This window comes from Taeniopygia guttata, chromosome 1 (assembly GCF_048771995.1).
Source record: "Taeniopygia guttata chromosome 1, bTaeGut7.mat, whole genome shotgun sequence".
NCBI classification, from domain to species: Eukaryota; Metazoa; Chordata; class Aves; order Passeriformes; family Estrildidae; genus Taeniopygia; species Taeniopygia guttata.
The window spans coordinates 115,427,469-115,452,064 of NC_133024.1; the positions used below are offsets into that span (position 1 = coordinate 115,427,469).

At 58.5% G+C, this 24,596-nt stretch overlaps 3 protein-coding genes across 7 annotated transcripts in view; all 3 read left to right on the forward strand.

The window, feature by feature from the left end:
• Nucleotides 1-18,313, forward strand: part of NUP98 (nucleoporin 98 and 96 precursor) — a 34,935-nt gene extending 16,622 nt beyond the window's left edge. For all 3 annotated transcript variants that reach the window (XM_030284675.4, XM_072936340.1, XM_032751637.3), the window contains exons 16-33: nt 636-940; nt 1,673-1,786; nt 2,493-2,631; nt 2,843-3,020; nt 4,021-4,185; nt 7,040-7,216; nt 8,226-8,376; nt 9,227-9,647; nt 10,446-10,675; nt 10,948-11,217; nt 12,041-12,198; nt 13,001-13,144; nt 14,381-14,523; nt 15,019-15,240; nt 15,902-16,143; nt 16,667-16,821; nt 17,205-17,316; nt 17,861-18,313. In XM_030284675.4, the coding sequence (XP_030140535.4) occupies nt 636-940; nt 1,673-1,786; nt 2,493-2,631; nt 2,843-3,020; nt 4,021-4,185; nt 7,040-7,216; nt 8,226-8,376; nt 9,227-9,647; nt 10,446-10,675; nt 10,948-11,217; nt 12,041-12,198; nt 13,001-13,144; nt 14,381-14,523; nt 15,019-15,240; nt 15,902-16,143; nt 16,667-16,821; nt 17,205-17,316; nt 17,861-18,072 (3,538 nt within the window). In that variant the 3' untranslated portion in view covers nt 18,073-18,313. The remainder of the gene's footprint in view (nt 1-635; nt 941-1,672; nt 1,787-2,492; nt 2,632-2,842; nt 3,021-4,020; nt 4,186-7,039; nt 7,217-8,225; nt 8,377-9,226; nt 9,648-10,445; nt 10,676-10,947; nt 11,218-12,040; nt 12,199-13,000; nt 13,145-14,380; nt 14,524-15,018; nt 15,241-15,901; nt 16,144-16,666; nt 16,822-17,204; nt 17,317-17,860) is intronic.
• Nucleotides 18,314-19,325: 1,012 nt separating this feature from the next.
• CHRNA10 (cholinergic receptor nicotinic alpha 10 subunit) lies at nt 19,326-22,009 on the forward strand. 3 transcript variants are annotated; one of them, XM_030284731.4, is made up of 5 exons: nt 19,326-19,478; nt 19,731-19,876; nt 20,135-20,289; nt 20,635-21,167; nt 21,269-22,009. In XM_030284731.4, exons 1-5 carry the CDS (start codon nt 19,418-19,420, stop codon nt 21,751-21,753), a joined length of 1,380 nt encoding a protein of 459 aa, XP_030140591.4. In that variant the 5' UTR covers nt 19,326-19,417; the 3' UTR covers nt 21,754-22,009. The 3 variants fall into 3 exon arrangements, with proteins under 3 accessions (XP_030140591.4, XP_072792450.1, XP_072792452.1); XM_072936349.1 differs by lacking the exon at nt 19,326-19,478 and having other exon boundaries at nt 19,541-19,876; nt 20,771-21,167; XM_072936351.1 differs by lacking the exon at nt 19,326-19,478 and having other exon boundaries at nt 19,541-19,876; nt 20,774-21,167.
• Nucleotides 22,010-22,879: 870 nt separating this feature from the next.
• LOC115497223 (uncharacterized) lies at nt 22,880-23,951 on the forward strand. Its single transcript, XM_030284745.4, has 2 exons — nt 22,880-23,085; nt 23,223-23,951. Exons 1-2 carry the CDS (start codon nt 22,981-22,983, stop codon nt 23,949-23,951), a joined length of 834 nt encoding a protein of 277 aa, XP_030140605.4. The 5' UTR covers nt 22,880-22,980.
• Nucleotides 23,952-24,596: the final 645 nt, after the last annotated feature.

Genomic DNA, 24,596 nt, shown 5'->3' on the forward strand with positions numbered 1-24,596 from the left:
TATTTCTATTTGCTATATATGTGTTTTGTACAGATTACAGTGAGGAACCTCTAAGGCTACATCTCTCCCCTGCAAAAGCCAGAATTCCAACCTCCTCTAAAAAGCCTGTGGCCATATTTCAGTTGACCTCTGATTTTTGCTTTGGTTTTCTTTTAATCAGAGTCTGGAAAAAGCCTGCCCAGCTCACCATGTTGATTTTATTGAAAGCTACTAAAATAAGAGCTGCTGTGGCAGTGAGGTCACCCAGGCCCTGTGGGTATTGCTGTTACACCCCCTTTTGAGGCGTCTCTCCAGCCTGAGCTCCCTGTTCCGCTCAGCTCTGCGCAGGGCACGTGCCTTAGCTCCCAGCATGTGGGGACTGTTCAGTCTCACCACTGTCCTTGCTGTAGTAGGAGCCTCAGTGGCACAGGCGGTCAGGCAGGAGCAGAGGGAAGCGGGGTAATCGCTGACACTGCAGTTGTGTGGTCCTGTTTGCTCTTTGTGTGGAAAGAGCAGACTTTTAATCATAGAATCAGAGTCTTGTGAGCAGGGAGAGACTCACGGGGATCACCCAAGTCCGGTCCCTGTCCCTGCACAGGAATGTTGGCGTAAGTCCCTTGGAACAAAGTAATTCACACAGTCCTTCCTCTGCACAGGTTCTTCCTGTCGGTGCCTCCCGAGGAGAACCACAGGCCGGACGGGGAGCGGGAGGAGGAGGAGGAGGCCCACGAGGTGACCAGGTTTTACACCAACCCCATAGCCAAGCCCATCCCGCAGAGCCTGGAGGGCAGCGGGCACAAGTCCCACTCGAGCGTGGACGACACCATCGTGGCGCTGAACATGCGCGCGGCGCTGCGCAACGGGCTGGAGGGCAGCAGCGAGGACGCCTCCTTCCAGGAGGATTCCCTGCAGGAGGAGTGGGACAAGGAGGTCGAGCCTGGGGCCCAGCTGCATCCTGCAGGTGAGGCATTGCACGCAGAGTTTTCTGCTCTTTTGACACCCTCAGTTTTTGCTTTTTTCCCCTCCTTCTACCAGAATCCAAACCTTGCTTTTCTTACCTAGTGCAGAAATTTTATCTGCCGAGTCAATGAGCATTTTAATTTTATCCCCCAGTTTTATATCACGTGTGTTGGAGTTATTTAAACTTGAGAGGGTAAAGGAAAATGATTGTTAATCCTTCCAGGTAATACTTGTGTGGTGTGTGATGGAACTGGCAGGTGACATGTGCAAATGAAATGTGTCTAGACATTTTGTAGCTGGAGAATGCTTTTGGGAAATAGGAAGATCATTAGACAAATTAACAGATGAAGAATTGGAGCCTGTTAAATGTAAAAAAAGCTGCAGTTTGGTCAGCAGTGCCTAAGACCCCAGGCTACTAAAGCTGGGAGAGTGTTTCTTTCAGGTGTTGATGCATTTGCAATTTTTCTTCTCCCTCTGCACCTTCTTCCCTTCATGTTTGCACACCTGCTGCTCTCTGGCAGGTGCCTGGGCAGAACCTGCCAGAGCAGTTGGTTTAAATGTGCTCTGGAAGCTGTGGAATGAAGGTGTTGTGGTATCTGTTGGCTTTGGGTGCCCTGATTTTCAGTTCCTCTGAGGCTTCCAGCTGTTCAGGCTGGCAGTAGAAATGGTGTAACAGTCTGAGAATGCTGATACATTGCTGCCAGCCCTGTTCTCAGGGAATGTTGTGTTGCAGGGATTGTCCTGACACGAGCTGGCTACTACACCATCCCGACCCTGGAGGAGCTGGCCCGGCTGACCAACGACAGGAAAGAATGTATCGTGACAGACTTCACCATCGGCCGCACAGGTGAGACCCCCGGCCTGCCTGGGCCTTCACCCTGAGCCAGAGATCCTACAGCTGCAGAACCCGAGCTCCAAACCCTCAGTCTGACTGTCAGCAGTGCCCTTGCTTTGGCAGCAGTTTGCATCAAAGTTTTGTAGGATTTTAGGATAAAATAAATCCCAGTATCACAGACTGATTTGGTTTGGGAAGGGCATTAAACCTCATCTCATTCCATGGGTAGGGACACCTCCCACTGTCCCAGGCTGCTCCAAGCCCCAGTGTCCAGCCTGGCCAGGGATCCAGGGGCAGCCCCAGCTGCTCTGGGAATTCCATCCCAGCCCTGCCCACCCTGCCAGGGAACAATTCCCAATCTCCCACCCAGCCCTGCCCTCTGGCACTGGGAGCCATTCCCTGGCTCCTGTCCCTCCATCCCTGTCCCCAGTCCCTCTGCAGCTCTCCTGGAGCTCCTCCAGGCCCTGGCAGGGCTCTGAGCTCTCCCTGGAGCTTGTCCTCTCCAGGTTGAACATTCCCAGCTCTCCCAGCCATTTGATATAGATGTCAAAGTTGATAATGCTCCTCCAGAGCTTTCTCAGGGGGAAGGATGTGTCACTTTGCTCAGGTGACAAGATGGGGCTGGGTAGGGACAGGAGGAGCACAGCAGGAACGTGGGCTCTCCGGCACATGACTTTTCACAGACAATTTAGTTGTGACTTTTTGGGTTGTTTTGCAGGTTATGGATCGATTTACTTCGAAGGAGAAGTAAATCTAACAAACCTAAACCTGGATGAGATTGTACATATCCGGAGAAAAGAAGTTATTGTTTACCCTGACGATGAAAAAAAGCCTCCCATTGGGGAAGGGTTAAACAGGTAAGTGTTAGAATCCTGACAGTGCCGTGCTTGCAGGCTGCAACCAAGAGACAAATCCAAATGGTGCATTCAGTTGACAGTGTCAGGGAGTCGCTTCCAGGTTCCTGAAGCACAAGCTGGGTTTAAGAGCCGATTCCCTGGCCGGGGCTGTGCTCTGCTGCCCTGCCCAGGCTGCCCAGCCCCTCGTCTGTGAGCCCCTGTCCTGTTGCAGGCGGGCCGAGGTGACCCTGGACGGCGTGTGGCCCACGGACAAGACGTCGCGGTGCCTGATCAAGAGCCCCGAGCGGCTGGCGGAGATGGACTACGAGGGCCGGCTGGAGGCCGTGTCCCGCAAGCAGGGCGCGCGCTTCAAGGAGTACCGCCCCGAGACCGGCTCCTGGGTCTTCAAGGTGAGCCCAGCGCTGCCCTGCGCTGCGGGCTGCAGCGTCCCCATCGCTGGGCACAGGGTCCTGGTGGCTCCGTAACACATCCCAAAAGTGCAAACGGCGGGGAACAGCAGTTTAATCACTGCAAATGCACTCTGTTACAGAGTGCCAGCAGCAAATGCGATAGAGGGGACAGGAAGGAAATAAGGGATAGGGAGAAAGGAGGGGAAAGGGGGTTATAGCTATCAAATGGAGAGATGAGATCCTCAATGGTCCAGCCACGTGGATTCGCTGTTCTCCATGGGGGTGTCTTCCCAAAAAGTTATAGTTCGTATAGTTTTTAGCCAAAGCGAGTGGAATCTGGCCAGAAGGTGGGCAAGATTGCTGGGCCATTGACAAGAGCCCCTTGGTCTGTGAAGCAGGTGCTGGCATCCAGGTACAGGGACCAGCCACCACTTGTCACAGCCGGCTGGAATGCAGCGTTCTGTAGACGCACAGCGAGTGCACCTGCAAACAGTCACTTGGCAAGTGTCCACGTCCACCTCGGCCAGGCCAGAGCTCCTGTCAGGGGTCTGCAGGGTCCTTGTGATGGTCCTGAGGCAAATGCAGGAAACTTTGGACCATCTCTTACACCAGCTCAAGGCATTTCTGATTTTGGACAGCTGTCTGGAGTCCCTCTGGTGAGAACTGTCCTCACCAAAGCAGCTCCTCCTTCCTGGCAGTGTTCAGGGTTGGGTTGGCTGGGGCTTGGAGCAAGCTGGAAGGTGCCCCTGTCCATGGAATGAATGAGCTTTAAGGTCCCTCCCAGTCCAAACCAGTCTGAGGTTCTGTGGTGAAAACTGTGGCCCCAGACCTGCCTAGAGCAGTTGGTTTTGGTCTGTAGAGAGGCTGAATTTGTTGCTGGTGTCCCAAGAGTTGTGTGTTAGGACACCTGTATAGGGCACAATTACACCTGCCCAGTGTTCAGGCCTTCCAGAAATTTCCCTTCCAAGCTGTGACACGTTTGTCCTTCTCCTTAACACAGGTAGCACACTTTTCCAAGTATGGCTTGCAAGACTCTGATGAGGAAGAGGAAGATCACGCTTTAAAAGTGGACACCAAGAAGTTAAAGACCACACCTGTACCACCCCCAGGGCACCTGCCACCCCAGCAGATGGCCCTGAACGGCAAGCCAGCGCCCCCGGCTCAGGTAGAAGGAGAGCAGTGACTGAAGGGGGTTGATGACATGGAATTTGGAGGCTAGCTGGTGCCTGGGAAGGGGGTGGTCGGAGTAACGTGCAAGCTGGAGAGTGAAGCCTTATAGAAGCTCTTCTGAGCTCTGCCTGAGTGGCTGCGTGTTTTCCTTTGAGACACTTGACATTTCAGACTGAGGATGGGGCGAAAAGGCTTTCAACCCTTGTTTCTTGTTTGAATTCTAGTCTGAGTTTGGCAGATTTGCACCTCTTCTGGAAGAACCCTTGTTTTTGTGACTATTAAACACACGCCCGTAATGCCACCGCCGTGTGCTGCCTGCCTGGACAGTGATGCTGTGCACTCAGTTGCCTTTACCACCATTAGTGTGCAAGACTGTCTGCTTTTCATTTTAAGAATGTGCTCTATTTTTATTAAAACAATACTTTTTGTAAGGCTGGCTATATGCTGGCTTTGTAAACATATCTGTGTTGGATGTGACTGCTTTAAACCTTTGCAAAACATCCTTAGTTCTGGGCCCATCTTACACACAGGAATGTTTGATCTACAGGCAGTGTTTGATCCAGTTCACTGGGAATACCAGGAGCCCAGGTGGGCAAGAGCCAATGGCTCCAGCCCCAGGGTGGGCACAGCCCTGGGGCAGGGATTGTCCCCTGTGCTGGGCACTCTGTGACACCTCGAGGGCTGTGCCCAGTTCTGGTCTTGCAGGAGAGACCTGGAGGGGCTGGAGTGTGTCTAGGGCAGGGAACAGAGCTGGGAATGGGCTGGAGAATTCCTGAGGGAGCTGGGAAGGGGCTGGAGAATTCCTGAGGGAGCTGGGAAGGGGCTGAGCCTGGAGAAAAGGAGGCTCAGGGGGGACCTTGTGGCTCTGCACAGCTCCTGCCAGGAGGGGTAGAGCAGGAAATGGCCTCAAGTTATGCCAGAGAAGATTTAGGTTGGATATTGGGAAAACTTCCTGAAAAGGGCTGTCCAGCCCTGGCACAGGTTGCCCAGGGCAGTGGTGAAGTCACCTCCCTGAGGGATTCCACAGCCTGTGGCACCTGGGACAGGGTCCGTGGTGGCCCTGGCAGTGCTGGGGCACCGTTGGACTTGCTGGGCTCAGAGGCTTTTCCTACCTCAGTAGTTCTGTGTTTCTAACCTAGAGCTCCTCCCTGGTATCCACAGTGAGTCTCTGCTGACCATCTGTGTGGCAGGAGAGCAGAGCTCTCCTTGCAGGTGAGAGGGGCCCTCAGGACCCTGATCCCTGTACAGCAATTCCAGAAGCACCATCTGCTCCCTGGGCAGAGCACACTGCTGCTGGGGCAGGCTGCTGGATTCTGCATGGAGAATCCCAGAGCAGTGGCCAGCTGCTGCTCCAGCTCCTCAGCTAATTAACATCCACTCGTTCATCCCTCTGCTGGAGTAGTTCCTTAATTATTTGCATTTTGAGCTGCACACGTGGCTGCCCAATAGCATCACTTCAGCTCCCCTCCCTGCTTCATGTTCAGACTGGGGGGACCAGATGTGAGGTTTTAAACACTCAGGAATACTGGAAATGTCACTGATATTTTCAAATATTCTTGCACAATCCAGAGTACTTGGCAAAAACTCCTCCAGGTTAATTAATCTCACTGACTTGCATAACATTAACATAGGTTTTAATTTCTGAAATTAGGAAAAACATCAGTTAGTTTCCCAAAACCCTAAGAAACATCACAACATTGCTTAAAACTTCCCAAAAACTTGGTGTAGAACACATCTGGTAATACTATTATTTGGGCTGTAAGAAACATTTAGTATCTAGACTTGGTTTTTGTTGTCTTCACTCACGAAGTTAAATATTAATGAATTTATTAATATTGCAAGGGAGCTTGCTGCATTAAAGCCCAATGAAGGGAGCAGTGAAACTTCTGTGTTTGTAACCATATTTTGACTTGTAAATCTGTTCCACATGTGGGGCCAGGCTCAGATTCTGCATCTAGCATTCAGTTCCATCCTTACAGATGCCCCAGGTGCTTTTATCTCAGCTGAGAACCTTCACCCCATCCTGGCTGGCTGTGCAGAGCTAAGCTCAGCCTTGTGAGTGTGCTCCTTCATTCCTGAGCAGGATTCCCAGGGTGCTCCCTGCCTAGGTTTCCTCACTCCTGTTTTTGCATCACTTCAGTGCTCTGTGCTGTTTTTTTTTCTGGGAAGCTGGAAGTGTGAGGCTTTCACAGGACACAAAGCTGAGTCACAGTACAAGGGAGCTCAGGTCTTACAGAGCAAGCTGGGCAAAAGTACAGCCCATGTGAGCAGCTAGCCATGGGATCATGGAAGGGTTTAGGTTAGAGGGACCTCAAAGCCCACCCAGTGCCACCCCTGCCACAGCAGGGACACCTCCCACTGCCCCAGGCTGCTCCAGCCCCAGTGTCCAGCCTGGCCTTGGGCACTGCCAGGGATCCAGGGGCAGCCCCAGCTCTGGGAACCTGTGCCAGGACCTGCCCACTCTGCAAGTAACCAAGTGAAAAGCAGATCTTTGGGAATGTAGGCTCTGTGATTGGAGTTTGTACCACGGGGGATGGATCTGGGAGGAGGGGAGGGAGGCAGGACACACGGAGCTCTCCCTTCGCTGGGCACGTGAGAACTGCAGTGCTGAAGAACAATTTCCTAAACTGAATGGCAGAGCTGGGAAAACTCCAGGAGGGCACCGCTGCTCTGGGACTGCTCCTTCCCTGGCATGGCACACCCCAAAGGTTCTGTGTGTCCATCCCTGACCTTGTGCGCAGCCTTGGCAGAGCCGGAGCGCTCGGCAGTGCCCACGGGTGCTGGTGGGAGCCGTGGCTGTCCCGGCTGAGCTGTGCCCTGTGGGTGTGACCCGGCCTCTGTCTCCGCAGCCCCCGGAGCTGGAGCAGCTGGGCAGGGCGGTGGAGCTGGACAGTGACATGGCAGACGTCACCCAGGAGCCAGCCCAGGAGCCCTTGGCAGAGGACGCCCTGGCCGAGGAGCAGGAGGCAGTGCCAGCGTCCACGCACATCGCATCCACCCAGGGCATCAACCCCTACGTCCTGCAGGTCAGTGTCCTGCCCTGCTCCTCCCTGGGAAGTGCGTGGAGCCCTTCTCCAGGATGCATCGGCCTCCCCGAGGGTGTTCACACAGCAGCCTGCAGCAATTGGTGCACGCCATGGCGTGGGACTGAGCTCACACACCACATCTCTGCTCTGGGGAAAGCCCCAGCATGGAGAGCTCAGTGCTGACACGGAACACTTGAAAGCCAGAGCTCAGTTTCCAGAGCTCTGGCCTGTGGGCACTGGGATAAGCTGAACTGATACCAGAGCAGCTGCCTTGGGCTCCTTCTGCCTTGGTAGAAAAAAATGTTTTGGGGTAACTAGTCTTGATTTGGGGCTTGGTGCTGATGCTTTTATTTCACAGTAGCACAGAAGGTTTGGGTTGGGAAAAACCATAAAGCCCATCTCATCCCACCCCTGCCATGGCAGGGACCCCTCCCACTGCCCCAGGCTGCTCCAAGCCCTGTCCAGCCTGGCCTTGGGCGCTGCCAGGGATCCAGGGGCAGCCCCAGCTGCTCTGGGCACCTGTGCCAGGGCCTGCCCACCCTGCCATGGAACAATTCCCAAATGCCAATCTCCTATCCAGCCCTGCCCTCTGGCAGTGGGAGCCATTCCCTGGGTCATGTCCCTCCAGGCCTTTGTAATTTTTGTGGAAGGACAGAACCTTGAACACTTTCGGGCTTCTACCTGTAATGATAAATAGACCAGAAGTTATTCCTTAAGGTGGGGAACATCAGACAGAGCTAAGATCTAAAAAATCAGGAACTTTGTGGGATGTCACCTCCAACGAGTCCTGTGCACTGATTTAACAATAGTTGCAAAACCTCATCCATCAGCAACAAGCCTGAGCTGTGCCTCCACTGTTCCTTGGAATGTCTGCAGCATGGATGTGTTGTTTGGTCATGTGCTGCATGTAGGAGTTTTTTTGGGTGGGAAGAGCTATTTTGATGAGCTTATTGAGCTGCTGCTGTGGGAGGGATTGCTGATGTTCTGGCTTGGCTTCCCACATCCTCAGATCATGAAAGCTTCCCTGCTTGCTGATGATGACGACCTGGATTTGATCCTGGATTATCCTGGGAAGCAGCCTATCAAGATGGATGCTTCCCAAGAGATCTGCTCCCCAAGGCTTCCTATTTCAAAATCACAAGGACAGAAGAGACATTCAGGTATGGTGAGAAGCCACAGATTGTGTGAAGAAAGGTGAATTTTAACATGAACAGGCAAAATCCTGGTGTCTGCAGCAGTTCCTTCCTGCCCCTCCTTCCTCCTTCTTCATTACCTGCTCCAGCACGAGCCATGCCCTGATACTCCAGTGCCTGGAGCACTCCTCATCTCCTCTGAAGCTTGCCCTGATCTTTTGAGTTCTTTTTTGCTTTTCATGTTTTTTCTCTGCTTGTGTGGGTTTTTTTTCTCCTTTTAAGATCTCCCAGAGGCATCGACTTTGCAGCCTGGTTTGGAGGTGGCCTTTGGTGGGTGTGCTGTGGGCACCAGCTGTGCCCTGCACAGGGCAGCCCCTCCCAGATTCCCCCACTGCCCAAACCTGGTCCCTGGCACTCAGTGGTGCTTTCCATAGGCATATTGAGGAATACCTCTGGGAACAAGCAGGAAGGTGCTCCCTGATGGAGGAGACCCATTTATTCAGATCTGTTAATCAAAGCCCACTAACTGGCAGGGACAGCTGAGGTGTGTGTGGGGCCAGCGTGAGCCCTGGTGATCCGTGTGCCACCCCACTTCTGTTCCGATGTCGTGATTCCAACATTAAATCAGGGACTCCTTTGGGAATGGCCCAGTTTGGGCTGGGGCTGTGCCTTTCCCCTTCCTGGAGCACCCTGTGTGTTTCTGTGGGCAGTGCTGGAGGGTCAGTGGGACTCAGCACTGCACACAGTCACACTTAGCTCCATGTTCCCATCACACTATCCAGGCATTTGCCACTGCCTGTTCTGGGAATTCCTGAAATCCTTTCACAGCCCAGAAATGCCCTTCCGCTGACACATTGTTCCTGCTTCTCCCCGTCAGCTGCTGGGCTGCTGCAGTCCAAGTTTGCCAGCGTCCTTCTCCAAGCACCGAGCGCTGCTGTGGCAGATGCCAAGGGCCCGAGGACTTTGGGCAGTCCCCCTTCGGCCGCGCTCTGGTCGGCGGCGGCCCCGCTGGCCCCGGCGTTCGCGGTGCCCGCGGCGCTGCCCGAGGTGCAGGTGAAGACGGTGGGGGCGCGCAGGCAGCGCGGGCTCGTCCCGCTGGAGAGGTCCATCACCTACGGGAAAGGGAAGCTCCTGATGGACATGGGACTCTTCATGGGCCGCTCCTTCCGTGTTGGCTGGGGACCCAACTGGACGCTGGCCAATTGTGGAGATCAGTTGAGTGGCTCGAGTGAAATGGAAGATGCTCAGTTGGAGCCCGTGGAATACGGATTCCTGCCGACTCCTGTGGCTCCCAAATCGTGAGTAGTGGTTTCCTTCAGGATGGATGTGACATTCTCACCCTTCTGGCAGAATCCTGGTTGCGGGTCGCTGTTCCTTCTGACATGCAGGAGTGGTGCAAGACTCTGTTAGCCATGGAGATCTCCTTCATGGCCCTTCTCCACAAAAATGTCTCTGTCGAATCCTGGAATAGCATAGTAAGAGGATTTGGTTTTTCTTTTTTATCAAACAAATAGCACTGTCACCCAGCACAAGGTTAAAGAGAAGGTTCAGAGTTGTTGTCCAGAAAGCTTCCAATCTCTTGGTTCTCCCTGAGGATATCTCCCCTACCTGAGGACGTTCTAGTTCAGCTTCTCAATTCCCAGACACCTTCATACTGCCTGTGCATCCAGCAGCACATGGGCCTTTAGGGTCTCCATACCTGAACTAGAGTGAAATATAGCCCATTTCAGTGCTCCAGAAAGCTTGTCTGGATATTCTCCAGCATATGTGAAGTGCTGAGGAATGAGGTGGAGTGAAGGTGTGCTTGCTGCCTCTGCAGAGTTCAGTGAGTCACAGTTTATTCACCAAATCACAGAAGGTTTGGGTTCAGAGACTTAAAAGACCATCTTGTTCCAACCCACTGCTGTGGCCAGGGACACCTTCCACTGTCCCAGGCTGTTCAGGGTCACAAAGCCTGGCTCCAAATCCCAGACTTGTCAGAACCTTCTTGCCTTGGGTCATGTTTTAATTAGGACAAGCTGCAGGATGAGCTGCTCCACTTGCATGGAGAACATGCAGAACTTTTGCTACCGGATCTATCTCCTCTTTTCCTCCAGACTCACAGAATCCCCTTTCAAAGTTCACGTGGAAAAGTTGAGCTTGGCGCAATGGAAGATGGACAGAGACAAGGAGCTGTATCTCACCCCTCTGGAGATAAAGCTGAAGCACAGCACTGTCCACATGGATGAGCCCTGTCCTCTCCTGGCCCCCAGCCCTGGAGTCTCTGCTATCCATGACTATGCTGACTGGGCCAGGAAAGCATCTGAAGATCCCACTATGGCAGAGAGTGAGTACAGAATGATCCTTCTCACAGAATGGTTTAGGTTGGAACAGCCATCCCAGCCCAGGGAGTCCCAGCTGTGCCCATGCCCACCTTGTCCCCAGCCCAGAGCACTCAGTGCCACCTCCAGGGGACACCTGCAGGGATGGGCACTCCAAAGCTCCCTGGGCAGCCCCTTCCAAACACAGTGGGGACAGTGAACCCTCCAGAGTTACTCTCACATGAGCCTCTCTGAGTTCTGTGCTTGTGCTCCTGACGCCGGGTGTGTGTCCCCACAGCCACTGTGAAGCACTGGTGCTTGGCCTGGACGTTGTGTGAGGCCCTGTGGGGCAAGCTGAAGGAGCTGGAGGCCAGCCTGGAGGAGCCCAGCGAGTACGTGCTGGCGCTGGAGCGCCGCCGGGCCTTCTCGCGGTGGCTGTCGGAGACGGCGGCCGCGCGCATCGAGGACGAGGTGGCCCTGTCCCGGCACGGCAGCCACGTCGAGGCCGTGTTCAGCTGCCTCACGGGCAAGAGGATCGGCGAGGCCTGCAGGCTGGCGCAGCAGGCAGGTGAGTGAGCACCCCGGGGTGCTGGCACTGCCCAGGGAATGGGCACGGCCCCGAGGCTGCCAGAGCTGCAGGAGCCTTTGGGCAACACTGCCAGGGATGCCCAGGGTGGGGTGGTGGGGTCTGGCACTGGGGGATCCCTGGGGGTATTCTGTGATTCTGTAAGGTTTCTAAATCACAGCTTTTGTGTAGAGGAGAAAGGACATGCACAAAGAGAGTTTAAACTTAGAGAGATCATAGTCACTGGCTGCTCTGCATGTGGAATGTTCCCATGTCGGTGACCACAAAATCATGGAGGGGACTTTAAAGCCCATCCAGTCCCACCTGCTGCCACGGGCAGGGACTTACTCCACTATCCAAGGAAGCTCCAAGCCCCATGCAACCTGGCCTTGAAGATTGTGTAGGGGCTGCTGCTGGACTCCCTGGTCCCCTTCACTCTGGCAGCTACTCCCAGTAAGGAAGTGCTGCTGGAGTGCATTTGGAACTGGGAGGTTTCATAGCTTTGAATTTTTAATGAATGCTCTTTTTAATTGAGCTTCTGTCCAGACATTTTATATTTGAGTTAAAAACGTGTATTTTTAGAGCCTTATGGCGGGTTTAATCCCTGTCTTTTATACCAGGTGTTTATGGAGTGGTTTATTTTGTAAGGAACATTGGAGTGGTGGCCTCCCCATTCCTGGAAGTGTTCCACGCTCCAGTGGATGGGGCTTGGAGCAAGTGACCTAGTGGAAGGTGTCCCTGCCCGTGGCAGGACGGGATGAGCTTTAGGATCCCTCCCAGGCCTTTCTGAGGGGCTCCAAGTGTGCAGCTCTGGGTGTCCCTGCAGGTGACCACCGTCTGGCGCTGCTGCTGTCGCAGCTGGCCGGCAGCCAGCCCGTGCGGGACCTGCTGACCCTGCAGCTGGTGGACTGGCACCGCCTGCACAGCGACCGCTTCATCCAGGAGGAGCGGCTGCGCCTCTTCGCCCTGCTCGCGGGCAAGCCGGTAAGGACGGCCCGGGCCGCTGCTGCGCGGGGATTTCTCATTCAGCCACCGGTGTTTGCGTCCTTCAGCTGCCCGCTGACATTCCAGGGTCCAAAAGCCAGACTCGTGGGGAGAGTCCAGCTCCCTGTGCCTCCAGAGGCGGAGGATGCACAGCAGTACAAAGATGAGGGCCGGTGGGGCAATAGGGAAGCAGTGGCTGAGTGGCATAGGAAAAGGGAAGGAGCCAGTGGGGTCTAACAGCTTTTGAGGGAAGCTTCTTGTGTCTCCCTAGCCCAGGGAATGTGTCTCAGGGTCCCCACAACTCCCCATTTCGATATTGTTAAGAAAGCTTCTCTGAAGGATCAACTGAATCGACACAAAATGACAAAAACAATCAAAAGCGCCCGTAAGACAATTTTCAAAATGCAAACAATCCTGAGTCCCCAGTGTCCAAACAGATTTTCTGGAGTGTCTTAGAGCTGGCAAGAGGGATGGCAGGGTTTTCTTAGCACGCTTTTTTAGGAAACTGAGTCAGGAGAAGGTTTCTTCAGCAGGGTCTGGTTCTCTGAAACCTGTGGCAGTGTTGCTGGCTGTGACAGACTCTGTATGAGGTGTGCCTGTTGGTAACCCCAAATAGAAATCATTAATTTTTAAGAAAAAGATGGTTACTTTAGGGAAACTTTTCCTTACCCTCCCAATCACCGCCGCTCTGGTGAGCCGTGCCAGGCAGCCACGGGCACTGCAGGGAGGGGCTCCTCTCCCAGAGCCACCTCTGCTGCTGCACACGGCAGCAGGTGTGGCTGAGCAGGGTGTGTGGCACCAGGTGTGGCAGCTCTCCGAGAGGATCAGTGTCAACGTGTGCTCGCTGCTGGACTGGAAGCGCTGCGTGGCCGTGCACCTCTGGTACCTGCTGCCCCCCACCGCCTCCATCTCCAAGGCTCTGGCCATGTACGAGTCCGCCTTTCAGGTGGGTCACTCCCTCCTGCCAAAAGGAGCCCTCCAGGGTGCTCCCGCCTCTCTGGTGCTGCATGGAGGCTCCTGCGAGCAGCCAGGAGTTGCTGAGTGTGGGATTGAGTATGGGATGTGGGGCGAATGGCTTCCCACTGCCAGAGGGCAGGTTAGGTGAGATACCAGGAAAGAAGTCCTTCCTGGAGGGTGGGCATGCCCGGGCACAGGGTGCCCAGAGCAGCTGTAGCTGCTCCTGGATTCCTGGAAGCGTCCCAAGCCAGGGTGGACAGGGCTTGGAGCAGCCTGGCACAGTGGAAGGTGTCCCCTATGGTACAGAGTGAAACTGGATGAACTTTAAGGTACTTCCAACCCATACCATCCTGTGATTCTATAGAATCATAAATTCTGTGGAGAAAACCCATTTATGGAGTGTTTCTGGGTTTTGTCTAGCTGTTTGACAGCTGGACAAAATTAGGAAGAGGGATAGTGGCCATCAGCAGGAAAGCCCTTTTGAGGCAGACAGCCTGTTTTCCCACTGGGGTCATGGATCCTCAGCTGCCTTGTCCAGCAGCCCATGGTGCCCCACAGCCAGTGTGTGCCCCCTCAGCCCCCCAGACACTGTCCCACACCCCTGTGGCTGCATGCATTATGCAGAACCCTGTGTGCTGCTGCAGAGCTCTCAGCTCTTGTGCAGCAGGACAAAGGCTTCTGCTGAAAAACATGTTTAATCATTTAACTAAAGCCAGCTCAGCCCTCCATCCTCAAGGCAGCCTAAGCACAGCAGCAAGTCTGGAAACTTGTCACTGATGTCTGCTGCAGTATTTAGTGTGCACACTGTTGAGCACTTTTGAATACCCAGCTGCAGGGAAAGTTCTTGGTTGGTTGTTCTGGCTGACTCGGTGTGTCCAGTGCTGCTTGTGGCTGCCCAGACCCTGCTCAGCTGCAGGGAGAAGGCTCCCTGGGATGCACCCACATCATTCCATCAAGGCCTACATGGTTTTGCAGCTACAAGAGCCTTTGGGAATACAGGCTGTGTGTGAGAACTGGCTGTACCTCCAGGCAGTGGTTTTTAAGAGCTCGGTGGGAGACATGAACCTGCCCAAGCATTTTGGGTTCAGGTTTTTCATGCTGGTCCATAGTTCTGGGGAGGTTCCAGCTGCAGGTGCGGAAGGAGTCTCCTGAGCCTGCTGAGCTGTGGAATTCAGTGTTGTTCAGAATACTATCTTCAAACTTACTGTTGAAACTATCTTCCTAGAACACCTCAGAGTGTGAAAAATACGCCTGCTGTCCTCTGCCTCCTTACCTGGAAAATTCTGGGTATGTCATTGAGGAAGATGACAATGGTGGAAGGCCCCTGAGAGATGTCTGCTTCCATTTGTTAAAGCTCTACAGTGACAGGTAAGTGGGCAAAGGGTTCAGTAAATATTTAGAAAAGTCATGATCAGACAGTGATTTCCTGAGTTCACCAACCAGGAGTGTGAAATCAGCCTGAACCTCTTCGAGCAATCTGAAATCAGCCCCACATACACCCCTGACAAAGGTGGTGTCACCTGGGGAATTGTTGGAACCCAGGACAATAGGGAACCTTAAGCTTTGGGGCACATTTGTGGGAGTTTAGGTGCTTTCTGTTCCGAAGAGTGCAGGAAGGCTTCTCTGTAGCTGCCTTTTTTGAAGGCAGTGAGAAATCTTCAGAGGAGCACATACAGAGGAAAAGGGTGACAGTCTGGGTGCAGACTCATAAGAATTTTAGCAGTAAATACTGTTCATTTTCTTCTTAGAAAACCAACCCTCACATGGATGTAGATCACACATGTGGAGATGGGTGAAGGGAGGGGATTGGATTTGACTTTGTGGGTGCAATCAGCTCTCCCAGTTAGCAGTTTTCCTCTGCAGGTCCTATGAGCTTGACCAGCTGCTGGATCCCAGGAGTGTCACCTCTGACCCGCTGGATTTCCGCCTCAGCTGGCACCTGTGGGAGGTGCTCCGGGCCCTGAACTACTGCCACCTGTCCCAGCAGAGCTGGGGGGTGCTGAACACCAGTTATGCTGCCCAGCTGGAGAGCGAGGGGCTGTGGGAATGGGCTGTGTTCGTGATGCTGCACGAGCCTGACACGCAGTGAGTGACCCTGTGTGACTGTCCTGGGCATGGACACGCAGTGAGTGACCCTGTCTGACTGTCCTGGGCATGACTGTCCTGCCCTGAGTGACCCTGTGTGCTGTCCTGGACAGACTGTGAGTGACCCTGTCTGACTGTCCTGGGCATGGACACGCAGTGAGTGACCCTGTCTGACTGTCCTGGGCATGGACACGCAGTGAGTGACCCTGACTGTCCTGGGCACACAGTGAGTGACCCTGTCTGACTGTCCTGGGCATGACTGTCCTGCCCTGAGTGACCCTGTGTGCTGTCCTGGGCATGGACACGCAGTGAGTGACCCTGTCTGACTGTCCTGGGCATGGACACACAGTGAGTGGCCCTGACTGTCCTGGACACACTGTGAGTGACCCTGTCTGACTGTCCTGGGCCTGGGCACACCCTCAGTGACCCTGTGTGACTGTCCTGGGCCTGGAAGGAACATGGGGTCAGTTCTAAAGTCCTGTGGCTGCAGTGGCTTCTCCCACATGGAACTGTGCACCTGCAGGGCTTTGTGCCCCCTTAGGAAAGTCCCTGCATCCCAGACTGGTGGGGTGGGAGGGCCCCAAAGGCCATCTCCCCTGGTGTGGGTGGCAGGAGGCGGAGCTGGTGTCCCTGACAGGCTGCCCTCCTGTGCTGTCCCCAGTGTCCGGGAGAAGGCCGTGCGGGAGCTGCTGAGCCGGCACTGCGCCCTGGCCGAGAGCCCCGAGTCCTGGGCCAAGGAGACCTTCCTGACACAGCGCCTCTGCGTCCCCCCGCGCTGGATCCACGAGGCCAAGGCGGTCCGGGCCAGGATGAAGGGTGACAAGCACAAAGAGGCGCTTTTCCTGTTCAAGGCTGGGCACTGGAACCAGTGCCACAAGCTGGTTGTCAGGCACTTGGCCTCAGGTGGGTCTGGCTGCTCCTCTTGCATCCTGTCCTTTGAACAGCACTCAGAGGCATGGCCGGAGTAGGAGTGGGAGCCTCTCTGCTCTGGAGCCAGGCTGGGAGAGCTGGGGGAGCTCACCTGCAGAGGAGAAGGATCCAGGCAGAGCTCAGAGCCCTGCCAGGGCCTGGAGGGGCTCCAGGAGAGCTGCAGGGGAACCAGGGACAAATGGAAAGGGGTGGGATTGGATGGTATTAAAGGTCCCTCCCAACCCAAACCAGTGAGTGACTCCATGGTTCCAAGCCATGGGGTGACCAGTGAAGGGATCAGAGGGCCTGGCAGTCCCAAACCAGCTCTCCTTGGATACCTGGTGTGGTGCTTTTCCTAGGCAAACAGGGAAGTGGGGCAGTGCTTTCCCTGCTGCACAGCCCTGGAACACAGGGGCCTCTGGGTGCAAGCGCAGCAGTGGTCTTGCTGTTCCCTGATCCGTGGGTGTCCCTGCTGTGGGAGACAAGGTGGCCTCTGTTCCTCTCCTGTTGTCCCCAGATGCAATTATCAATGAGAACTACAAGTACCTGAAAGGATTCCTGGAGGACCTGGCGCCTCCGGAGCGCAGCACGCTCATCCAGGACTGGGAGCTGGCAGGGCTGGTCTACCTCGACTACATCCGTGTCAACGAGATGCTGGACAGGATTCAGCAGGTAGGGCCAGCTGCCTTCCCCGTGGCCTGGGAGCTCCCACGCCATCTGCAGAGGCTCTTGCTGACTGCTGAGGGGGAGTTGGTGCTTCTCTGTGGCAGGCACTTCAAACTGAACATGGGGCATCTCTGAAACTGGGCTTTGCTGTCTGCTGTCGCAGCAAGGGGTGGGCTGTGCCCTGCAGATGTGCCCTGTGGGTGTGAGACAGTGATGAGTGAAAGGGATGGGACAAACCCAGCGGTCTCTGTGTCCATTCCCCACATTGCTGTCCAAGCTTCCCTTTCCCTGCTCTGGTGTGAATTCAGGCAGGTTTTGGTGTGGTGTCACCTGGTGGGTGAGTTTGGCTGTGCTGTGCTGCCTTGGAGCTGACTGGTGTTTGCTTCCAGCTGGATGTTTCCACCTACGAGCTGGAGCGGTTACACACCAAAGTGACATCCCTGTGCAACAGGATAGATCAGCTGCAGTGCCACTCGGCCAAGGACCGCCTGGCTCAGTCAGGTATGGTGACACCCTGTCCCGCAGCTCCCTGGGACAGCCAGTTCCACACCTGGCTGACACCCGGGCAGCAGCTGTATCCCAGATGTTAGGTGGGAAAAGACCTTTCAGATAGAGTCCAACCATTCCCCAGCACTGCCAAGGCCACAAGTGTCCCAAGTCACATCCACACAGCTGTGAAATCCCTCCAGGGATGGGGACTCCACCACCTCCCTGGGCAGCAGTGGAAGGGCTGCACAGTCCCATCTGGGAAGGAATTTTCTCAATATCCATCCTGAGCCCGTTCCCCAACCTCCTGTCCCTGTCCTCTGGGAGCAGAGCCCAACACCCCCTGGCTGCCCCTTCCTGCCAAGGACTTGAGGAGCGTGGGCCTCCTTTTCTGCAGGCTGAGCCTCCTCAACCCTTTGTGGGAAGAATTTTTCCCCAATACCCAACCTGAACCTCCCGTGGCACAGCCCCTGTGGCTGCCGAGCTGCCCCCGCCCCGGGCTTGCTGTGGAGCGCTGCCGGGGCGGAGCGCGGGCAGAGCCGCTGTCCCGCTCTTGCAGACATGGCGAAGCGCCTGGCCAACGTGCTGCGGGTGGTGCTGAGCCTGCAGCAGGGCCCCGAGGCGGGCCCCGAGCCCGCGGAGCCGCGCGTGCCCCTGCGGCTGCTGGCCCCGCACATCGGCCGCCTGCCCATGCCCGAGGACTACGCGCTGGAGGAGCTGCGCGGCCTCACCCAGGCCTACCTGCGGGAGCTGGCCCTGGCCGCGCACTGACCGCCCGCCCGGCACGGCCACTGCTCCGGCCGGACTCGCTCCAGCCGGACTCGCTGCGGGACTCATGCCCCGGCTCCGCGCCCGTCCGAACCGGCTCCGCGCCCGGCCCCGGCACCGCCCGTGCGCACCGAAGGTCTTCATGCATGAGGAGTATCGAAAGGTTTTTATCAAAAAAGTATAAATAAATGCTCTAGATTATTTTCCTGTCTTTTTGAAAACCACAAATAAAATGTTTATAGTACTCCCATGGGTTCCTTTGCTTTTTAAGGCAGGGGGTGAGTTTGTAGGTGTGTGTCCTGTGCTGTGTCGCCCCAGAGTGGTTGGGCTGGGTGGATGGGGAGAAAGGACAGCCCAGGAATGTGTGATACAATCCCACCTTGCTTTCAGTGGTGATCTGGGTAGGCTCCTTCAGAATCTTGGGAGGAAACAGCACTGGTCTCCAGGACGGAGTGTGGGGAACCCAGCTAAACCAGATTGTGGCCTTTGGGTACTGAAAGGGGCTCGTGTAGAAGGGCTGGAGAGGGACCCAGGGAATGGCTCCCACTGCCGGAGGGCAGGGCTGGTGGGAGATTGGGAATTGGGAATTGTTCCCTGGCAGGGTGGGCAGGGCTGGGATGGAATTCCCAGATTCCCCTGGATCCCTGGCAGTGCCCAAGGCCAGGTTGGACACTGGGGCTGGAGCAGCCTGGGACGGTGGGAGGTGTCCCTGGCCGCTGGCACGTTCAGGTGACACTGGCTGTGCGCAGGGGCCGGGTCACTGCGGCTTTGCCTCCTTCCATTACTGTAATTGGGCCTGAGCAGCCCCGGCCCGGGCGGGACGGGCTGGGATGAATAATTCACCGCCTGGAAACAAAACCTCCGGCCTCAAAACCGCTCGGCATCTGCCGCCGGGGCTCGGCGTGGGAAAGGTGCCAGGAGGGGCCGGGGAAGAGGAGCCGGTGGATTCCCCGGGGCTGGAGCTGGGGGAATGCTCCGGCACCCCTGCCCCTCGCTGCTTTGTGTCCCTCAAGCTCCCGGGATTTTCCTCCCACCGAACGGGAGCGATCTGCCCCCTCCCTTGCTCTTTCCCGAGACCGGAGGGCGGGATGTCCCTTGCTGCGGGTGCGGTGTCCCCGGGCTGGGGCAGGTGACAGCTCCGCGGGGCTCCACCCGCGCCTCCCAAACCCACCCCGAGGGGCTCGGCTGCGCCCCGAGCCCACCCCGGGCCTGCCCCTCGCAGCCGGGACCGGCGGGGGTCGCCCCCCGAGCCCAGCCCGGCCCTGCCCGGTCCCCCTCGCCCCCGGCCGCGGTGCCCGGGCCGTGCCCCCCCGCCTGACGTCAGCGCCGTGTCCCGCACCGCGGCGGGATGGAGCCCGCAGCCCGCCTCTGCCTCGCCCTCTGCCTCGCCGCCGTCCTCCCGGCCCCGGGTGAGCAGGGGGGCTCGAGGGACGCGCACCCACTCCGGGAGCGGGGGGCGGCCCCGGTGCCCCGGGCAGCATCGCCCCGCACGCAGGGAATCCCGGGGCCGGGCGCTGGGCTGGCGGTGAGGAGGGACGGGGGTCCCGTCGTGTTCCCCGTCCCTCCCAGCTGCCGCAGGTCCCTCCCCGGGTCCTGGGGATCCCTCGGGAGGGGTCCGGCTGCACCCCGGCCCCTCCAAGCCCCGCTCCGGGTGTCCCCAGGCTGCCGGGGGGCGCCGGGAAGGTTCGCCTACAAACTGCTCCACGACCTCTTCGCCAACTACTCCAGCGCCCTGCGCCCCGTGGAGGACACGGACCGGGCACTCAACGTCACCCTCAAGGTCACCTTGGCCCAGATCATCGACATGGTGAGCCCCGCGCCCCGCTCCCCGCAGCGGCTCCTGCTCGACCCTTGGAACCAGCCCGGGTCCGTCCCCAGAGCAGCCCAGGTGGCCTCGGGTCAGCTCAGAGCCCTTTGCAGACAGCCCCGTACCCCCCAAATCAACACGACCCCCTGGAATCCAGCTCAGCTCCGCGGGGCACCCGGAGAGGCTGCCGGGCTGGGGGCCGAGGGGAGGGGGCGGCCCCGGGGTCCATCCCCCACGCCCACCCTCTCCCCTCGGCAGGACGAGAGGAACCAGGTGCTCACCTGCTACCTGTGGGTGCGCCAGACCTGGCTGGACGCGCACCTCACCTGGGACAAGGACGAGTACGGCGGCATCGACAGCATCCGCATCCCCAGCAGCTACGTGTGGCGGCCGGACATCATCCTCTACAACAAGTGCGTTGTGCTGGGCCCGCCTGGGGCTGGGGGCTGCACGGTGCGCCAGCCTGGGCCGGGAAATGGGGGTCCTGGAGGGGGAGATGCAGGGAGGTGAGGGGTGGGGGTGCTGGCAGCGGCCAGGGGTGCCCGGGGCTGGCCCAGCAGGAGGGGACAGCCAGGGGATGTGGCCCCACACCCGGGGCTGCCCCCAGCAGGAGGGGACAGCCAGGGGATGTGGCCCCACGCCTGGGGCTGCCCCAGCAGGAGGGGACAGCCAGGGGATGTGGCCCCACGCCCGGGGCTGGCCCCAGCAGGAGGGGACAGCCAGGGGATGTGGCCCCACGGGCACCCCTCCCTGCCCAGCGCCGACGAGCGCTTCGGAGGCTCCATGGAGACCAACGCGGTGCTGCGCTCCGACGGGCACATCATGTGGGACTCGCCCGCCATCACCAAGAGCTCCTGCAAGGTGGACGTGTCCTACTTCCCCTTCGACGGGCAGCAGTGCCGCCTCACCTTCGGCTCCTGGACCTACAACGGGAACCAGATCGACCTCCGCAACCAGCTGGACAGCGGGGACCTGACGGACTTCGTGGAGAACGTGGAGTGGGAGGTGCTGGGCATGCCGGCCACGAGGAACGTCATCACCTACGGCTGCTGCTCCGAGCCCTACCCCGACGTCACCTACACCCTGCTCCTGCGCCGCCGCGCCTCCTTCTACATCTTCAACCTGCTCCTGCCCTGCATCATGGTCTCCTTCCTGGCGCCCCTGGGCTTCTACCTGCCGGCCGACTCGGGGGAGAAGGTGTCGCTGGGGGTGACGGTGCTGCTGGCCCTCACCGTGTTCCAGCTGCTGGTGGCCGAGAGCATGCCCCCCTCGGAGAGCGTCCCGCTGATCGGTGAGCCCGGGCCGGGCTCCGTGCCGGGGCTGGGGCAGGGCTTGGCACGGGGGGGAGCCGGGGCCCGCCGTGCCCCCTGCCAGCGCCCGCTGCCCCCACAGGCAAGTACTACATCGCCACCATGACCATGATCACGGCCTCCACCGCGCTCACCATCTTCATCATGAACGTGCACCACTGCGGGCCGGGGGCCCGGCCCGTGCCCCCCTGGGCACGCCGGCTCATCCTGCAGCACCTGGCGCGGCTCTGCTGCGTGCACGAGGTGGGCGAGAGCTGCAAGAGCCCCCAGCGGGCCCCGGCCGGGCGGGCAGCCGCGGGGGATGCGGGGGCAGCGGGGCAAAGCCCCGGGGAGGGGCGGGCGGGCACGGAGGTGCGGGGCTGCCCCTGGGACCACTGCCTGTGCCACCACGACGCCCTGCTGAGCAACGTGGGGTACCTCGCCGGCTGCTTCCGGCGCCACCGCGCCAACCAGCGCCGCACCGGCGAGTGGAAGAAGGTGGCCAAGGTGATGGACCGCTTCTTCATGTGGGTCTTCTTCCTCATGGTCTTCCTCATGAGCGTGCTGGTCCTGGGCAACGCTGCCTGATGGCTCTGCGGGCCCGGCGCTGCGAGCCCCCGGGGACGGCTCGGGGCCTCCTGAGGGAGACACAAACGCCCCGGGTCCCCCCGAGCTGCGGGGCGGGAGCTGCACCATCCCTGGGGAAGAGGTGCTGAGAGTGGGGCCCCCGGTGCAGGGCCAAGGGGTGCCAGCCCCTGTCCGACTGTACCAGAGTGGGCACCCACGTCCCCCCGTGGCATCCTGCACCTGAGAAATCCACCTGGAAATAAACCGTGGAACGCGTCTCCTGCCCCTGCTGTGGGGGACAAGGGTGCTGCTGGCTGAGGGTGGCCCCGGGAGGGATGGGGGGCCCAGGCCCTGAGCTTGGCTGAGGGATGGGGCTCCCCATGGAGAGGGGCGGGGGGCTTCCCCCGGGAAGGGAAGGGAAGGGAAGGGAAGGGAAGGGAAGGGAAGGGAAGGGAAGGGAAGGGAAGGGAAGGGAAGGGAAGGGAAGGGAAGGGAAGGGAAGGGAAGGGAAGGGAAGGGAAGGGAAGGGAAGGGAAGGGAAGGGAAGGGAAGGGAAGGGAAGGGAAGGGAAGGGAAGGGAAGGGAAGGGAAGGGAAGGGAAGGGAAGGGAAGGGAAGGGAAGGGAAGGGAAGGGAAGATGATAAACTCTCCAGGAGTGATGGGTGCTGTGATGGGAGGAGGCTCTCCTGGGCACAGAGAGCACCCAAGGAGGAGTTTGGGATTCTCAGGGAAGCAAGGAGGGAGGCAGCAGGAATGGAGAGGAATGGCCTTTGCAAGAAGGGGCAGCAAAGCAGGAGGTGACAAGGATGCCCTGAAGTCATGCAGGGGAAAACAAGAAGTCCCAGCAGCCCCAGATGGACCTTGGGAACACCTCCAGGAGCTCATGGAACCGCGTGGGGAGCTGCCATGGGGGCTGCAGCTGCCCAGCACCCGCCTGTGTGCTCCTGGGCAGCCCCATGGCTCCACTTCGATAGCCTGGCACATGGGCATGTCCCCTTTGTCAGGTGTCACACAGGGGGCTCTGCCTGTCCTGTGATGTCACACACGGAGCTCTTGCTGCCCCACACTGTCACAAAGGGGCCTCTGCCCCCCTGCTGGGTATAAAAGGGGCCATGGGATGCTGTGACACCGCGGATGGGCATCACCAGGGCCTCTGCCACCCCAGCTGGGTTGGGGACCCTTCAATGGGGCCCCGCAGGTCACCGGGGAACCTCTTCCCCAACCTGTGCTGGTGACTGGGATGGTGCCATGGAGCTCCTCAACATCTTCACCCTGGGTGAGCTGGTGGCAGTCACGATGGTGGTGCTGCAGCTCATCCTGGTCATTGCCGTGCTACGGGACAAGTGTCTATGGGTAGGTGGCCTCTGATCTGCTGTGTGGGCTGGGCTGGGCTGTGTGGATTTGGGGTGTGTTGATGTGGCATGCGTGGCAGGACAATATGGTGCATTCTGGAGAGCTGCTCTTGTCTCGCCCATCTGGGGTTCTTGCAGAGGATCCGTCAGAACTCAAAGCACGCGAGCACAGCAAGCGGCCAGCCGGAGGGGCAGAGCAACGTGGGCAGAGCACGGAGATCAGCAGAGATGGAGCTGCCCCATGGCAGCTCCCCACGTTGTTCCATGAGCTCCAGGAAGCATTTCCCAAGGTTTATCTGGAGCTGCCAGGACTCCCAGGCGCTCTTCGAGGAGCACCGCACGGAGCTGGAGGCACAGCTGCCCCGGGGGCCGGGGATGCCGTGGGGCTGCAGGGCGGCCCAGCCCGAGGTGCCCAGGGAGCCGGGGCTGCTGGGGGGCAGAGAGTCACCGCAGGGCCCCAGAGAGGAGCGGCCCAGGGCGGGCACGGCCGAGAAGGACAGAGCCAAGGCCGGGAGACGAGGCAGCAGCGACGCCGCGGAGCTGGAGCGTGACAGCGGCTGCACGGCCATGGCCTGGTTCATCCCCGGGGCCGTGCAGATCGCCGAGGCCGCGGGCTCGGAGGGCACAGGCAGCAGCAGCAGCAGCAGCAGCTCGCTGGGGCTGACCTTCAGCATGCAGAGCGCGGACCCGTGGTGGGGCCCGCTGCGGCCCCCCGCCCCATGGCCGCTGCCGCAGCCCCCGCGCCGGGACCGGGAGCCGGGCTGGGAGCCGGGCCGGGCCCTGGGCAAGCTCCATGCCCGGCTCGGGGGGTGCCTGGCAGCCTGGTGCAGCCGCCACCTCCCTCTGCCCTGCTGCCGCCAACGCTGAGCCCCCAATGCCCCGTGTGTGGAGCTGCAGGAACGGAACCGGCTGGGGCCGAGGCTGTGGTCATGTCCATGTCCGTGTCCACGTCTGTGTCCGTGTCTGTGCCTGTGCCTGTGTCCGTGCCTGTGCCCGTGCCCATGTCCGTGTCCGTGTCCGTGTCTGTGTCCGTGCCTGTGTCCGTGTCCGTGTCCATGTCTGTGTCCGTGTCCGTGTCCGTATCCATGTCTGTGTCCACGTCCGTGTCCATGCCCATGTCCATGCCTGTGATCATGGCTGTGCCTGTGTCTGTGCCCATGTCCATGCCCGTGTCCGTGTCCGTGTCCGTGTCCGTGTCCGTGTCCGTGTCCGTGTCCGTGTCCGTGCCTGTGATCATGGCTGTGCCTGTGTCCGTGTCCATGTCCATGTCCATGTCTGTGCCCATGTCCGTGTCTGTGCCCATGTCCGTGTCCGTGCCCGTGTCCGTGTCTGTGTCCGTGCCTGTGATCATGGCTGTGCCTGTGTCTGTGCCCATGTCCATGTCCATGTCCGTGTCCGTGCCCGTGCCCATGGCCATGTCTGTGTCCATGTCCGTGTCCGTGTCCGTGTCCATGCCCATGCCTGTGTCCATGTCCATGCCTGTGTCTGTGCCTGTGCCATGCTCGTGTCCAT